This window comes from Gallus gallus, chromosome 3, assembly GCF_016699485.2.
Source record: "Gallus gallus isolate bGalGal1 chromosome 3, bGalGal1.mat.broiler.GRCg7b, whole genome shotgun sequence".
Lineage (NCBI taxonomy): Eukaryota > Metazoa > Chordata > Aves > Galliformes > Phasianidae > Gallus > Gallus gallus.
In genome coordinates, this window is record NC_052534.1 from 68,713,518 (window position 1) to 68,730,416 (window position 16,899).

At 38.0% G+C, this 16,899-nt stretch overlaps 1 protein-coding gene across 4 annotated transcripts in view; it reads left to right on the top strand.

Moving 5' to 3' along the window:
- The first annotated feature begins 650 nt into the window (after nucleotides 1-650).
- HACE1 (HECT domain and ankyrin repeat containing E3 ubiquitin protein ligase 1) overlaps nucleotides 651-16,899 on the top strand; it is a 44,087-nt gene continuing 27,838 nt past the window's right edge. For 3 of the 4 annotated variants that reach the window (XR_003074228.3, NM_001278155.2, XM_015284529.4), the window contains exons 1-10: nucleotides 651-841; nucleotides 4,265-4,319; nucleotides 5,832-5,921; nucleotides 7,778-7,882; nucleotides 9,096-9,171; nucleotides 9,407-9,538; nucleotides 10,672-10,754; nucleotides 11,537-11,633; nucleotides 14,644-14,745; nucleotides 16,559-16,665. Coding sequence is in view for 3 of the 4 variants with exons in the window: in NM_001278155.2 (NP_001265084.1) it covers nucleotides 766-841; nucleotides 4,265-4,319; nucleotides 5,832-5,921; nucleotides 7,778-7,882; nucleotides 9,096-9,171; nucleotides 9,407-9,538; nucleotides 10,672-10,754; nucleotides 11,537-11,633; nucleotides 14,644-14,745; nucleotides 16,559-16,665 (923 nt within the window). In the remaining variant the exon portion in view is untranslated. Of the gene's footprint in view, nucleotides 842-4,264; nucleotides 4,320-5,831; nucleotides 5,990-7,777; nucleotides 7,883-9,095; nucleotides 9,172-9,406; nucleotides 9,539-10,671; nucleotides 10,755-11,536; nucleotides 11,634-14,643; nucleotides 14,746-16,558; nucleotides 16,666-16,899 lie in introns of those variants that run through there. The other variant, XM_015284530.3, reaches the window with a different exon arrangement.

A 16,899-nucleotide genomic window follows, 5' to 3' on the forward strand; every position in this document is an offset into this window, starting at 1 on the left:
GCCTCAGTTATCACTATGAAAGCCAATCTACATCTTTGATTATTACCTCTTCTGAACCCTTTTCAATCAACAGAGATTTCCTTCTCCAATACATACTTCTCAGTTGGAGCCACTGGAACATGTAACACATTTATTTTGCTCCACTATCTCACTGAAATGTTGTACACCTCAGTTGTTGTATGTGGATCAGATGATGGATCCATGTGGATTCACACACACTTGCGTTTGATTGTCATTAACAATGCATGGGTTATGATTTTCCCACCTTTTTTTACGAGATGTATGTTAGTTCACTGTATTTTCATGTAACCCACACTTTCTTTGCTTGGCAAGATAACATTAGATAGTACCTGACGTATAATGAAGGACAAAATACACAACATTTAGTACTTCTTGCCATTTGGCAACAGGTATTATCCTGCCAGGAACAAAATACTAACAACAAATAAACGAACATCATCTGTTGGTGATAGACTCTTGCTGGCAGTTGTTTCCATGCGGACGTTCACGCACCCACAAGCAAACCGTTTCGCAGGACCGAGGTTACCACAACCACAGCACCCCACCACAGCCCCATCCCGCCTCCACGCCCACCTCATTTCCGGCCGCTGCCCCGCGCATGCGCACTGCCACCCCGCCGCCGAGCATGCGCACAGCGCCGGGTGCCGCCGCTGGCCCGGGCAGCCTCGGCCCCGGTGCCACCGCCATGGGCTGAGGGGAACGGTGTGAGGGCTGTCAGCGGCTGTCGGGCGGGCTGCCCCGAGGATGGAGAGAGCCATGGAGCAGCTCAACCGCCTCACCAGGTCCTTGCGCCGCGCCCGCACCGTGGAGCTGCCGGACGGTAGGAACTGAGGGGCGGCCGCGGTCGCGGCGACCGGAGCCTGGGGTTAGTGGGGGTTGCGTCGGCTCCGGCAGCCCGACACGGCCCCGCCGGGCTAAGCGGGTTCCCCGGTGACTCGGGGAACGGGAGCCGGCTCCCCTCCCCGCTCCGGGCACTTCTTCTTTTTCTTCATCCTATTCCTTTCGCCGGTGTTTAGCAGTGCCCGTCTGCCTGTTCGGGCAGTGCCGCGTCCCTGCCGCCTCCCTCTGCGTGTGCCGGCGTCCCGCTGCCGGGAGGGCTGCCTATGGGGCAGCTGCGGGAAACTCGAGGGTTCTGCTCCCGTGAGTCATGCGCTGTCACTGCGCTTCCTTCAGGGAGTTGTTTTTACAGCTGACCCTGACTGTATGGCTGCCAGCTCTCGTTTCCTGCGTTGTGGGGAAGGAATAGCCCAGTATTCTGCATGCTTTCTCTGTTGGGACTTCCTGGCTGGTATATAGGGCTTTCCACTGCTCCAAGCTCCTTGTCCCCATGGATGGCAGTTACTGATAAAGTGTCACAGCAGGACAGACGCTTCAGAGAGGGTTTCCTGCTTCTCACACGCTCTTGAATAGTGGTAGTGAGAACTGATTTGGTACTGCTAATGTAAGATCAAACTTATGGGAATAGCGTAGTAACAGTTCAACCAAGTGATGATGACAATATCATTGAATCACCAAAGTTGGAAAAGATCTCCAAGATCATCCAGTCTGACCACCCACCAATCACCAATAAATTTCCCACATCTCTCAGTGCAACGTTTAAGTCTCCAGGGATGGTGACTCCACCGCCTCCTTGGGCAGCCTGTTCCAGTGCCTCACCATTCATTCAGAGAAGTTTTTCCTAACATCCAACTTGAATCTCCCCTGGTGCAACTTGAGGCTGGTCCTGTCACTAATTACAGTGTGAATTCTGTTCAATGACCGTCTTGCACTGGTACATCTAGTGTCTTCTTCCTGGACCTGGCCATCCATTGGCCTGCTCAAACGTTTCTTGGGGAGCAGCTCTTGTGTAAGCAGTTTGGGATGTAGTGCTTCACTCCAAACGTGTACTGACAGGATCAGCTTAGAATATACCACTCCCAGTCTGGTATGACGTGTGGTTTGATGGCTTCTTGTGTGTCACGAATAGCTTTAATTGTAAAGATGTAGAGTTTACCTGTGCTCTCCATCCTTAACTAGGAGTTACAGTATTCGTAGGAAAGAATAAAGGGGTGGGGAGGGTGCACCATCACAAGAGTACTGCAGCAGTGGGCCTAGAAGGTGTTCAGGAAATGTGTAGATGTGGCACATAGGGACATGGTTTAGTGGGCAAGGGTTGATGAGTTGATGGTTGGACTTGATGATCTTAGGTGTCTTTTCCAACCTTAATGGTTCTATGAATCTGTGAAACGGTGTGTCTGAACTTCCTTGTGCTGATGAAGTTGAATCTACGTGTTTATCTTCTTCTGAGGATAAAGTGACTGAAGGAACTGAGGCTGTTTAGTCTGGGGAAAGGGAGGCTGAGGGGAGACCTTATTGCTCTCATCCAATACCTGGAAGTGTAGTAACTGTAACTGTGCTTACAGCGAGAGCGGGGCTGGTCTCTTCTCACTGGTGACAGGTGACAGGATGAGGGGAAATGGCCTCAAGTTGTGCCAGGGTAAGTTTAGGTTGGATATCAGAAAAAACTTCTTTACAGAAAGGGTGGTTAAGCACTGGAATAGGCTCCCCAGGGAGATGGTCGAGTCACCATCCCTGGATGTGTTTAAAAACCATTTGTGGTGCTCAGGGACATGACTTAGCAGAGGGACTTAGTGGAGGGTTGTTAGGTTAGTATGGTTAGGTTGTGGTGGGACTCGATGATCTTTAAGGTCTTTTCCAACCTGAGCAATTCTGTGATTCTCTACGTGGGCTGTAGCCATTGGGGTATTATACAGGTGGTGCTCACACTTCTTTAAGATGGTGATCTATATTAAATTCAGGCCTGTTAGGAAATAAAATAATATGTGCATCTTGTCAGATCAAGATTCTGGATGTTGAATTTTAAGTGTATTATTATTATTATTAAGCAAGCATTACCTTGTAAGTCCAGTGCCAGTGAGTACAGTGAGTTACCTTGTCAACACAAAAACATTTGTTTTTGTTTTTTTTTCCTTACTCACTATTCAGTAAGCATTTTCTGGGCACGTAAGAGCTCAGCAGAAATATCTGGATTCTACTCTAAAGGCTCAGTGCCTGAAAGCCAGGCCTTGCAGTCTGGAGCTGCAACTTTTAGACCCCTAATATTCGTGACTTGAAATGGAAGCAAGTTAAATAATGAGGCATATAATGCTTTTCTCCCTTGTATTTTGTATTTTTACTTTGAGTCAACAGGAGCTTGTTTATGAGTAGGGATAATATTTACAAAAAATAGGAAGAGAAGCTCCTTAGTTAATCAGTTCCATAAAGAAAAATTCTGGTAAAATGTGTGTTGCACAGTGTACATCCCCTTAATGGAATAGGAAAGGGCTCAGGTGAGTAACTATATCATAAACACCCTCTGTGGCCTGGCTACACTCATATTTAACTACTGCTTAGGTTTATTTGATGCTCTCACGTTCTGTTGTTGCTGTTATTTTTAAGCAGGCTTATTTTCCTGCCAAGAGACCTTTGGAACAGAGCTCAAGCAAGAGGTTTTCTGTATTTTTTTTTTCTTCTTGTCTATTTATTTCTGAGATAATCACATATTTTTCAATAGCTCTTCCCTCAGGGCTGTTTTAGTACATTAAAGTCATTTTTAAGTTTTGTCAAATTAATTCTTTCTTAAAATAATACTTCACTCCAGAAATTCAGTAAGTGATCAGGCAGGCACATCTAAACATACGTTATTCTGATATGTGAAGTGGTAATATTGACACAGACTATCATTGCATATCAGCCTATTTTCAGTCTGTTTTCATCATCGATCTGCATCTTTGTGTTGCAGCCTTTTTTCATTGCAGTCAGATATGAAATATGAAAAATTACAAATAAAGTATACTGTATTCAAGTTTTCAAGTCGAGATTAAAATAAATGATTGTGGTGTAACTTTCACAAACTCATAGCTGTGAGGATTATAGAAGTCACCTTGCAATATGGGAAATTTATGGCTTTTTAAGATGTATTTTTTTAATTTTTTGCTCAATGCACATTTCTTAAATGCTTTGATGTAGCAGAGTTATCAGTTTAAATAAATTGATGGAAAGGGAGAAAAATACTACGTTGAAGTTTTACTTCTTTGTGAGTATGGTGGATCTTTATGATGTAACTCTAGGTGCCTATAACCTATGTAATAAGAGCAATCTATTGAACAGTGGGCACTTTAAAAGGTAAATAATTGCTGCTAGGTGAACTTATTTTAGGTAAAATATTGCTTTTTTATAGTGGAGTCATTTAATTTCTTTACAGATAACGAAACTGCTGTTTATACACTAATGCCAATGGTGATGGCTGACCAGCACAGGTGAGAGCTTATTTACATTTCATATTTTTATTTTAAGGTCATAAAAAGCAGCATGTTTGCTATGGCCACAGCTGCTGGAGTGTTCTCGGTAGTTCTACTGCTGTATTGAGGTTTCTTCTCTAGCTGAAGTTAGTAGTTGACTGTGACTGGCTGAGAACTCTGATTTATTTTATACTTCAAACTGGAACTACATCATTCCCTTGATGCACAGAGAGGAATTTGCTCTAGAGTAAGGAAAACATAGTTTTGTAACTGGGTTGTAGCTCTAAGTGTGTAAGTGTGCATTTTTTATGATGCAAAAGCTGTTAGTCTTATGTAGATGTCTTCAGAAAAACATTAGAATGAGTGCTGGACAATGAGACTGACACTTGTGTGATTCCTCATATAAGCAGCTGGTTCTCTTACTCAGTTGCCCTCAGTGTGTTTGGGACTTGTGAACTGTATAGTGCCAACGAAGTGGTGCTGCCTTCCACTAAGTTCTGTAGGCATGCAGGTAGTACCTCCTGCTGAAAATAGAAATTGCTTATCTAATCAATATAAACATTTGTTACACATAATATCTTGTTGATACTGTGTGAAAAGGTTTTACATTGTGTGATTAGCTCATTACTGGAGGTTGAAATGACCAGTTCACTTGCAATCTGACCTACTTTGAGATATTGTATCTTAATCAGTTCATTAGCACTTGAAGGGTTGTATTTAAATTTGCCTTATTATCATAGTATGTCTTCCTACGTAATGGTCTCCTGTACTAGTCTTCTTTCTGAACTTTGTTTATATTTAGGAAAGCTGGTAGGTATCTCAGCATAGACACCTTATTGTAGCTGAGGAAAAGGAGAGTGTATAGTTTTCTCAAACATAAGCTAATGATATACTTGTTTTCTGTCAGTAAAGATATCATTTCTCCATCTGGTCTAATGCCAAGTAGTGCACACGTGAAACAGTTGCCCTTTGTCGCAATTCCTTTTTATGTTGTAATGTTATAATGTGATGGAAAACACAGCGATGACAGCGAGGTAGCAGAGTCCTAGGCAGCAGCAAGTGATGATAAGCCCACGTGCAGCACTGTGGATGTAGAAAGAAAGGAAAAAAGCTGCTCACTTTCAGAAGGCCCCAGGTAGGCAGGGCCCTCAAGCAAGATACCCTCCCCTCACTGCCAGCACTTAAATGAGGTCTGTGGGAGGGGGGGGGTCCCCCCCTTCGGGTTGCTCAGATGCACTACATGCATCTGAGCTCCCTTGGGTTGGCCCTGCCTTCCCACCAGGTGCTCAATCACTGTTTCAGGTCATGACTTAGCACTTCTGCTATATACGTATAAGTTGGAAGTGAGAGAGTGGAAGTAGGTGTTAATATACAGATGCTTGAATGTTGTTGGAACTCTTGTTCAGAAGTTGATTGTGGGGGAAAAAAAGTTGTAATCAAGTAAGAAATAGAGTACTTGTGTACAGGTTATGCTATATACCTGCAGATTGTCAGCTGTTTTTTATTAACATCTGGTGTTTCTGTTTGAAGGTCTGTCTCAGAGCTGCTATCAAATTCAAAATTTGATGTGAATTATGCATTTGGACGTGTGAAGAGAAGTTTGCTTCATATTGCAGCAAAGTAAGACTTATTTGAGTCCGGTCCAGAAGTTAACAATGAAAATAATACCACAAATCTAAGGCATCAATGTAAGCTGGAAAACTCTGTAGTATCAGTAACATTTGTTTTCGCACTTCCTTTGTATTCTGTTTGTTTTTTGTTGTTTTTTTTTAAATCAGTGTGCCTGTCTCCCTATTGAGAGACAGGTGTTACCTGTGGTGTCAAATGGCTTTCCAAATTCCAGTGAATTCTAGTATCTTGGTGGATACTTTTTCCCCTGTGTAGTTATTATGTATTTCCTTAATAGCTGGGCTAGGCTTGTCTCTAGATTCAGAGAAGTATCTGCCTGTTGTGTGTAGGTACTGCTTGCTTTTTTTTTTGAAACAGTGGGAATCATTTGGGTGCTCATTGGGAAGCAGCTATTTGAGTTTCTTCGTGATCATAACAGAAGGGGTCATTCTGATTCTGATCATTCTGATATGTTTTTAAATAATGAATGTTTATCCTAGATAAAAAAAAAAAAAAACTTGCATGCAAATTTCAGATCTGTGACCTAGATTTCTTATTTATGTTGCTCTTCCATGGGATAAATCTGCATTGCCAAAAAACGATCAGATTAATGTGCTTAACGGAAATGAACCAGGTAGTTTTTGCAACAGCCTTTTAGGAAACTAAACTTCAAATTAATAAAAGAGTGCACTCTATTTGGGTCTCATCTATCTTGGAAGTTCTTACATTTAAACCAGAAGGAAAAAAAAAAAAGTAGTAATACTGCCCATAAATACCAAATGCATATAGATAACTACATGTAAGCAGCAGATATTCAGGCACAGCAAAGGTAGAAGTTTCAGCTTTCTGAGTAGGTGGTTTAAGTAATGTGTTACCTGTGCATTACACATCTGGATTATATGCTTCTTGTATGAAGTTTGCCTAAGGAAGTGCCTAAAAAAATGCAAGCAAATTTTTGTATTTGTCTTAGAAGTTTCTTTGAAATACTAGATTTTTTTTTAATTGCAATACACAAGAAATTATGTTACAGAGTCTGTGGATTCTGTTTTATCTTGGCTATTTGTTGGGTTATTAAGAGGTCATCAAGATGCCATTTTTACAACTTACTTACTGAACAGCTAAGCTTTGGTTTCTTTGGGCTGTTTCATAGTAGTTTTGTTATTGAGGATACTGGTAATAATGGGTAAACTGGTCAGGATGAATACAAAAATACTGTATTTTTTTCCTTCAAATTAGTACTTTCTGGAGAGTTCAGAAGCAGAACAAACATTTATTACAAAGTTTCTTGGTGACATTGATTACCCTATGGAACTGCCCTATTATGAAAAGTAAAGAGGATTTACAGACTCAATCGAAATAGCAGAGAAGCATTTGCATGAGTTCTAGCATTTCCCTTATATTTTATATTTTTTTTCTGATGTTAAAACTTCTAAATGTAACTTCCAGACACTGAAGTGTAAAGAAAGAATCATACTGGAAAGGGAAAATTCAGTCCTGCGAATAGATGAAAGATGAGGTGAGAGGAAATAATAAACACAACATTGAAGGAAAAAGCACATTATAGAGAGTTTACACTTTAAACAACTGACAGTCTTAAAGATTCACTGTTGGGTTTTAAAGACACTAAAATCACACGCAAGCCTGGCATCTATTTATTAGTACAAGTTATGATCAGTCATTTCTCATCATATTTAAGTGTTCTTCCTTTGAGCTGTATGTGATTTGAAATACAATGATGTAAAAGCTATTTAGTTTCAAGAGTTTCTGTTAATTGCAATCTGCATATAGTACTGCTGTTGCCTTTATGTCAGTGTAAATTTGGTTTGTAAATATCCTTGTTACAGTTTTTCTTCCCCTTTTCTTCTTAGCTGTGGCTCAGTTGAATGCCTTGTTCTGTTATTAAAAAAAGGAGCAAATCCAAACTATCAGGACATCTCAGGATGCACACCTCTCCATTTAGCAGCAAGGAATGGGTAAGAAAAATGTTTTTAGAACTTAAAAAGGTGTTGCACGTAATGCACCTTAGATGTCATGATGTTAGAACTTGCCTTAACTATTACTTCTAGTTGCTTTTTGAGAAAATGTCAGATCTGATTTTGGCCTTTTAAGATTGTTTTCTCCTTCCTCGTGGAAAAATAACTTTAGCCTGAATAATCTGTGTCTCCCAGTTACGTAGTTGTTACTTTGAAGGTAGTTTTGCAGTGCTAAAGATAAAGCAGTTCCAACTCCGATGCTAACAATGGCTTTCTCGCTTCAGTTGTTACTGACATTTCTGAAAGTCTACTTTAGGTAGCACATGACATTTTTTCAGTAAAGCTTGTCAAAATTACCAAGCTTTTAATATATTTCTTAATCTGTTATAATCTTATTTCTCAGATTGTATTAGGTGAAAGCACACAGCTGATTATGGTAATAGGTTTTTTTTTAATTTTTTTATTTCTAGAGCATCTGTCTGTTAGTAATAACTAAATTGTATCACAGCTGTTTGTTCAAGTTAGGATGAGTGTGTTTAGTATGGGGGAGGAGTATCTGTAGAAGGAAGAAAGAAACATCCAAGTGGCATCATTGTGAAATATGGAAGTGCACACAAGACAGTTATGTGAAAGGGAAACATGAGAAAAGGTGCAAGAAGTACTAAATAAAAAGAATTGAGAATAAACTGCTGGGGGTACAGCACTTAGAACATTAGAGAGCAGTAGAAGACCAACAAAACATGGAGGAGGAAAAACACTCCTGCTTTCATTAAGGCTTTTTTTTTGTACTTGCCAAAAGTGCATGTGGTGTTACAATGAGCATCCTATTAAATAATGATTTTAAATGATTTACTATAAATATGGTCACTGAAGTGTACCGATGATGACTAGCTTTATAGATTTCCATTAGCTCCAGCATCTTGTCTTGAGAATGTAATTCGTGCTGAATGGCAGCTGTTACAATGATAGTTATTTGTACGCTTCCAACAAAAACATTCAGCTACACTGTTGTTTTTTGTCCCTTGTCGCCCTGTCACAATTACTATGTGAATCTCTAGTGCTATTAATGATGATTTCTCTCTTTCAGGTGCTCAGTACCGTAGTCTTTGTAAAGTGAAACTATCTGCTATTGTTTTTTAAATGGTTAATTAGAGCAAGTGGAGCCTAAGATGATGATTTTGCCCTTCTCAATTTTAATGTATTTTGTTTATAGCCAGAAAAAATGCATGAGCAAGCTGCTGGAATACAGTGCAGATGTCAACATTTGTAATAACGAAGGCTTGACTGCAGTAAGTGCTATTAATTCTCATGGTGATTTCTTAAGCTTCTGCCATCTGACTTGTAACTAGATGAAACTGCTGCGTCCAGTGCTCTTAAGAATCAAAAATGTGATTGAAATACTGAAGTATTTGATATTCAAAGCTTCTCTTGTGAAAATGTTGTCAATTAAGCAGTCAGATTTTAAATTTTATTTATGAAATATTTGCGTTGTTGCTTAAGGAAATATCATTGTTTTGTACTTAGATTCATTGGTTGGCTGTCAATGGACGGACAGAATTGCTTCATGATCTTGTGCAGCATGTCAGTAACGTAGATGTTGAAGATGCAATGGGACAGACAGCCCTTCATGTAGCTTGTCAAAATGGACACAAGACAGTAAGTTTTTAAACTTTAGTAACTTATTACAGGCATGAGGAGTTGTGTAATGCTTAAGTGTTGTTGCATGTTATTTTTTTAAGCTTCAGGCTAGTCATGCATGTGATGATGGTGAAATGTGAAGAACTCTATTGTTTGTCTTAATATTGACTCCATACTCTTCTCATACAGATAACTGGTGTTGCTGTTTCTGAGACTAAAAGTGACTTACTCTATATACTCAGACTTACTCAGATGTTCTGTAGTTTTATTGCCCTGTTGACAGCAGGTTTTGATGTGATGTTAAAACAAGGAAGCTGTTCTTCCTTGTTACTGGTAATAATTCGTAATTGTACCAGCTAATGGTTATTAAAAACTTTTGACATCTGAAATGGTCTCAATTTACTCTGAATAGAACGTTCATGGAGTTGGATCAAATATATATTTAAAATTAGGAGTAAACAAATTCACTGACTCTTCACATATTGATCTACGTGAATGTTATTTTAGGCATAGTCTTGCATTAGGGCTGAATATGTGCTCTTAGAGTACAAGTCTAGATGCTGTTTGTGCTTGAACTGCATCACAGCCATATAGAGTAGTGATCTTGAATTATACAGATTGTCTTCAAGACTACTTATGGTTTGAAAAATTATCTTTTTGCACATCTCCTTTCTGTTGTCACTGTCAGATCTTTGGAGATGAAATTTTGCAGAGCTATTATCTATAGACTTGATTACTTCACATGAACAGAATACAGCAAAAGTTGTTTGAATATCAGCTCAGTGTTTTCATATTTTTGATTATGCTTACAAATATATATATATATATACACTTTTGTGTGTGCTTAAAACTTAACGTTGTGATAAGCTGTCCTCAAATTGGGGTTTGCTTCTGTATTAAAACAAACCCAAAAACATTTGTTTGTAATTCCAGGGGTCTGAAGTTGAGTAAGAAGTGTTATTAAAACAGGAAGATCTGTGACTTCTGACAAGCCTGGTTCTCTATCTAGTATTCAGAAATTTTGCTTTTGAGATTCATTACTGGAAATTAAATCCTTCAGTGTAATTAGATGTGTATGATGCTAACTAGTTCTAAGCCATTAGACTTCTCTGCTGCTGTCTCTCTAATGTTGGTATTTTTTTCTCTTACAGACAGTACAGTGTCTGCTGGACAGTGGTGCAGATATAAATAGGCCCAATGTATCAGGTGCAACTCCACTCTATTTTGCTTGCAGGTATATATTTTTATGGTTTAAATACCATGCTGGAAGTTTTTTGGTTTTTTTTTTTTTCCTCATTAAGAACAGCGATGGGGAGGTGCAATAATTAGGAAACATAAAAGCTGACTTGCATTTAATCTTTCCTCTTGTTTCAATGTAGTTTGGTGCCTTATCTAAATGTTTGCCTTAGTTCTTCAGGCTTATATACCTCTTTGAAACAGACGCATTAAACATATAGCTGAGCAACAATCGATGACTTATGAAGAGATCCATCAACATAGGTTATTTTGATGAATATTTTTATCTTTTCTGTGACTATTTAAAACCTGTGTATTTTATAGTAATAATTCAGGTAGCTCTTTGTACTTGCTCAGTATTCTGTGCATTAAACTCTTGCAGATAGCTAGGCACTGATAAGCTTCCCAGGACATTTGTAAATACAAGTCTGCCAGGCAGATCACTTTTGTGCCATTTTCAAGGTATCATCTAATTTTTTTTTTCTTAATGTGGGAACACATGTTGAGTCATAGGAATAATAAGCAAGGATGACTCTGAATGATGAGGATGACTCTGGTTGCTTAAATGGGCCATATCTAATTTTCCACTGAGCTTCTGTAGTGACTTGGTAGGGCATGTAAGTGTTGCAATATCTTCTGTTTCATGTTTCTTCTTAGTTTCTTATTATGTAGTATTAGTTTCCTCCTAATTTTTAGTTGACTGTGTTTGTTAGGTGTAATAAAACTCAACTCATAATAAAGCATAACTTCTGTGTTGACTCTTTTTCTTCTTTTGGATAGCCATGGTCAGAGAGACACTGCACAAATTCTTTTGATGAGAGGAGCCAAATACTTACCAGACAAAAATGGCATTACTCCACTGGATCTCTGTGTACAGGTATTGTTACCAATTCTCTCTTATTTTTTTTTTCCTAAGAACTGTCACTTGCTAACGATATTAATTGATCAGTGTTCTTTTTAATTTTTAGACCAAAGAAGGATGGTAGTTCTTCAGCAAAACAGAATTGCAACATGTATATACGTATACATATATTCAATGAAACTGCAGGGTTTTTTTTGCAAATTTCTAGTCTGTACTCTATGCAAATGTTTGTAGTGGGGATCTCATTGACATCTTTGCAAGATAGGAGCTCACAAGAAGCATAAGAGCTTGCAGAAATTCATTTGATTAGAAAGTTTGGAATCTTTGTCTAATGGTAATAGACTCTGCTTAGGTTTTTGTGTGCTCAGCTCTTAGCAAATAAGAGGTAAAGGCAATAAAAAAAAATAAATAAGAGGTAAAGGCCAATAAGAGGTAAAGTTGTGTTGACTCTCAAAGGCTTTCCAAATGCAATATCTGGATGATGAATGAAGAACAAAGCTGTAAAGTCTTATGTATTTTCAACTGCTGTACAATTTGTGTTTGGTAAAATATTATTTATGCTACTTGCTGGTGTGTTTTTTCTTGATCTGTGAATACTTACATAATTTTCTGTAGGATCAAGTTGAGGATACTGTGTAAATAAATGAAGGGAAGGAAGTTTTTGAACCCTTTGCCTGTAATCAGAAGACTAGAAAACTATCAACTGGACAATAAAATTTACTGCACTTAGTGGACCCCATTATTACCATTGTGATCATAATTAGTTTGGTGGGATGAAGTTTTAAGATCAGAATTTTATGCTGTACTATAGAAGATGAAGATAATCTCAAATTATTCTAAGGATTCCTCATGTGCTTAAGACCTGCAGTTGAAGTATCCATGTCTACATGGTAATGACTGTTGTCTTCAGCACCTGTGGGATATTTTTGGAATAACTAACTCTGTAAAACTTATTTCGTAGGCTATCTGTGAAAAGTCTTAATCAAGTTAAGTTATTTGTAGCATTTCTTTTTGGACAGGAGAAATTCTAATCAGTCCTCAGTTCTTCTCTACTGCTTTGTGAGATTTTTCTTAAAAAACCTTCTGTTTTAGCCTTCCCCTAGAAAAATAAAAATAATGCACCTTCGTTAAAGTAAAGACTTTGGATTGAATTAGAGCCTTGGTTATGCTGTCGTGTGCAAGAAATTAATTACATGTTGATGGTAATTTATACGCTTGTGCCTGTTCTCAAGGCTTAAGGAATTCTGGCATTGAACTATTCAGTAAAATCTCTTATTTGAGTGTGATGTGTGAGTCAACTGTAGTTATATCTGATTCATATTACCATTGGGAAGGCTTATGCAGGAAAGAAGTGGGAAGTCAGCAAATAACTGGAGGGGAAAATCCTCAAAAGTGTGTTTTAGACAAAGATATCTCTGAGCAGGAAGGAGATTCAATTGCGTTTCATCTTAAAGCGATCTTTTTCTAGTGAGATCTCTAGAAAATGGTGAGGGCTGTTTTGGAGGAGATCCCTTGCTCCTGCCTTCTGTAACCCGAAGCTTTAAAAGCAATGTAAGGCATCAAAAATAAATGAAGTATATTGAATGTGCCTGAAAACTGCTCAGAAGTACTAGTTCACTATACTGTCTCACTGCTGTTTTTTCTGTGAAGCTCAGAGGTAGATATTTTCATCATTATGGCAGAATGACTTATTATTACTGTGAAACCACACTGTCTGCTTGATTTTGAGGCTTCTTATATCCACAAACCTGCAAGAAAGTATAGCAGTATGTACTTAATGATACTATTCTTATTTCTTTTTTATGATTAGAGTTTCAAATATCTGCTTTAGTTTCCAGATTTACAATCCCTAGGGAAGTAGAGGGATGAACACCACTTCAAAATTCTGTTTTTTTTCTTAAGTTGTGAGTAGTGACACCTGGTGTTTCCTATTTTGTAGGGATGATAATACTGCATTTGAGATCCTCTAGACAAGGCAAGCTAGTGATACTGAGTAAAAGAGGAGAAAACAAAATATATTCTTTCCTTTTATATGACTAGTTTTATTTGATTATGGATTTGATTTTCAAAGTAGATTCATGCTTTAGGAGGACTGAGATTATGGATCTGTGTATTTCTTGATAGTGTGGTGTAACCTTGGTTTTAAAGAGATGACATTCATTAGTTCTTGAGGATTAAGAATGATTTCAATTTTAATACTTAAGTTCTTGGCAGTAGGAGCAATTTAGTCAATCTGTTTAATGAATCTCCTATCACTGAAGTGCATTCTAAACTGTCATGTACAGAGAAGGATCCTCTGGAGTTACAGCTTTTAATAAATTACGTCTTTCCAGTTTGTGACATCTATTCAGCTGCTAGGTGTCCTTTTAAAAATGCAGCTGTGTTGAATAAGATTTGATAGAAACAAACCACAAATTCAAGTTCTGGTCTTTCCAAATAACAAAACTGTTTGAGAAAAATGTTAAGTTGGTTAACACTATTGATCTGGGGCACGTGTGGAATTATATGTGTGTATTCATTTTGAAGTTAAATAACTTTTCTGTATGTTTATCCTATTTTTTTACTTTAACAAATCAGATTTGTACCTTGTAAAACTTTGGGGAAAGATTTGTTTCAAAGAATTAAATTCTGGGTGTACGTAGGTGAATTGGTATCATCGATCAGCAGAGAAGCTAAATATTGCACTGTATTTAATCTCTTCGGTGAGTTGCTGGGAAAGAGCTGTTTAATTGTAAGCTAACTTTGAGTTTTCCAGGTAGGAGAACTTATCCACCCCATTCAAAAAAATACAAGAAATGTTTGATCTAATATACTGAAATAACTTGATTCTGTTCTCTCCCAGACATTTAGTAATGTCTAATGTTGATGCATTATTGACTTTGAGTTTATTTTACGTCTGGATTTCTGAATTTGGTGTTTCTTTAAATATTTTTAATCCTCAGTCGGTCTTAATGCTTATATTAGGATGAAGCCCAATTTGAGTACTGCTCTTAATTAAAATTTCTTTTGAACTATTGCTTTTTAGGGTGGATATGGAGAGACTTGTGAAGTCTTAATACAGTACCATCCTCGACTTTTCCAGACAATAATTCAAATGACTCAGAATGAAGATCTACGGGAAAACATGGTAATATGGTATTATGTTTTGTAGATCTAGCAGGGGAGTGTTAGTATGGGTTACTTTTATTCTCTCCCAACTTAGATAATTTTTTTTTTAATATATTGTTTACTTGAAAGTAACTGCAAACAATCTTGCAGACTGTAAGATTAAAAAGAAAAGTAGTTTTAGTAAAGTGTTGGTTGCCACTTCACTGAACTTGGTTTACTAGATTTTGGAAGTTCTTGTTGATTTCTGTAGTACTGTTACTTCCACTACAGGGCTGAGGATTTACAAGTCTCTGCAGAAACAAATTTCTGAAACAGTGTAGAGTTTTATAAAGTAAAATGATACAGAGTTGAGAATTTTCAGGGTGTATTTTAGAAACGTGGGGAGATGGAGTAGATGACTTCAAATAAAAGAGGATGTTAAAGGATTAAAACCATGGAACAAAAATGACTTTCCGCAGAATGGTAAATGACAAAGCACACTATCATGTATGGCAGAAGTAAAGACAATAAGCAAGGAAAACGGGTGTTTCATCTGAGCAATCATGGCAGTGTGTGCAAAGTCAGATCTGAATGGAAGTCCACGTAAAATATTTTAGGTGATTCTTTGTATAGTTATATTTCTTGAGGGGAAAAAAAAAAAAAAAGAAAAGAAACCTTAAGTATGGTTTTCTACAACCAAGTTCAAACTGTTCTGCCCAGAGACTTGGCTAATGACCAGTTCATATTATCTGAAAGTGATGACATGAAGAGTTAGAAGTCGACTCATGTTTTAAAAGTTCTTGACAAACTGGAAAAAATATTGATAAGCTGCAGGGTGAAAGAATGGATTTCACTAAGGACAAGTACAGTGCTCCTGTGCTTACGTAGGAACAATCAGTGTTGAAATAGAGTATGGGATGCTGCTGCCTGTGGAGCAGCTCTGTAGAAAAGGATCTGACGTTTGTTGTAGGCTACAAGTTGTGCTGACATGTTGGCGTCATACTTTTCAGCTTGTGAGAGTGAGGAAAAAGGAAGGAACTTCTGTTTCCCTTAAGACTCACAAAGCAGTCCTGCCGCCCAAGTTCTCTTTTGCTATCTTAGTTGAAATATTGCATCCAGCTTTGGAAACTGTGTTCAGAGGAAGATGAAGACTCCTAAGAATTTAAAGAAAATAATAAACACAAGAAATGACTGCTATAAAAAGATTGAAAGAGTTACAGATATGTAGTGTAAAGAGGTTTGGGAAAGGAAGAGGCTTGCTGACTATCTTAAATTTGTAGAAGGCTGCCCAATAAATTTTTACAGTAAGAAATAGTTTGCCTTAGACAAATGTCTAGTGATTCACCTTAGCACTGCGAAAACCTTTCACACAGTTAAGGTTAGTAGAGTATTAGAAGAGAACTTGATGAAGCTGCCTCCAGACATGTAAGTGTTTAAAAACAAACCAGGTAAATTGCACAAGCTCTTTTGGATCACAGATTCAGTAAGTAGCTCTTATCATGGGATAGGAGTGTTGGGCTAGATTGCGTCTGTGAAGTTCCTTTTCTTTTTGCCTTTCTGCAGTTCTGTGAGAAGGATTACTGAACTTTCTGAAAGCGGGGGTGACAGAAGTGAAGTAGATGAGAAGATTGTAGGAATGCATGATGAATGGTGTTACTGGAGAGTTAGTACCTCTGTGAGAAGATGCCTAAGATAGAGAGAAGTGTGCAACAAAAGGAGTTAGCTAAGGTTAGGTTCAACAATGGAGGCATGTACATTAGTGTTTCTAGAAATTAGAGCTAGACTGTGTGATAATATTCTAAATTAAACTTTGGTCTGACACTCTATGCAATCTCTTGTTTTAATGAACCCAGTTGCGGCAAGTTCTGGAACATTTGTCTCAGCAGAGTGAAAGCCAGTATCTTAAAATCCTGACAAGTCTTGCTGAAGTTGCTACAACTAATGGTCACAAACTACTTAGGTAAGTGTGAGAGGATTATAAATTGGTTGATAAGCTATCAGGTAGTTCTTGCCACTTAATGGATTTGATAATCTAAACCATCTGATGTTGGGCACATGCTGGAGTAAATGGATCTCATATCTAATTTTATATAACAGGACCTGCTTAGATCACTGTCTTCACAAGGATTGATTAGAGTAAGTTGGTATCCTCCTTGTATAGCTGTTAGGACCAGGAAGATTGAGTTGCAGAGAA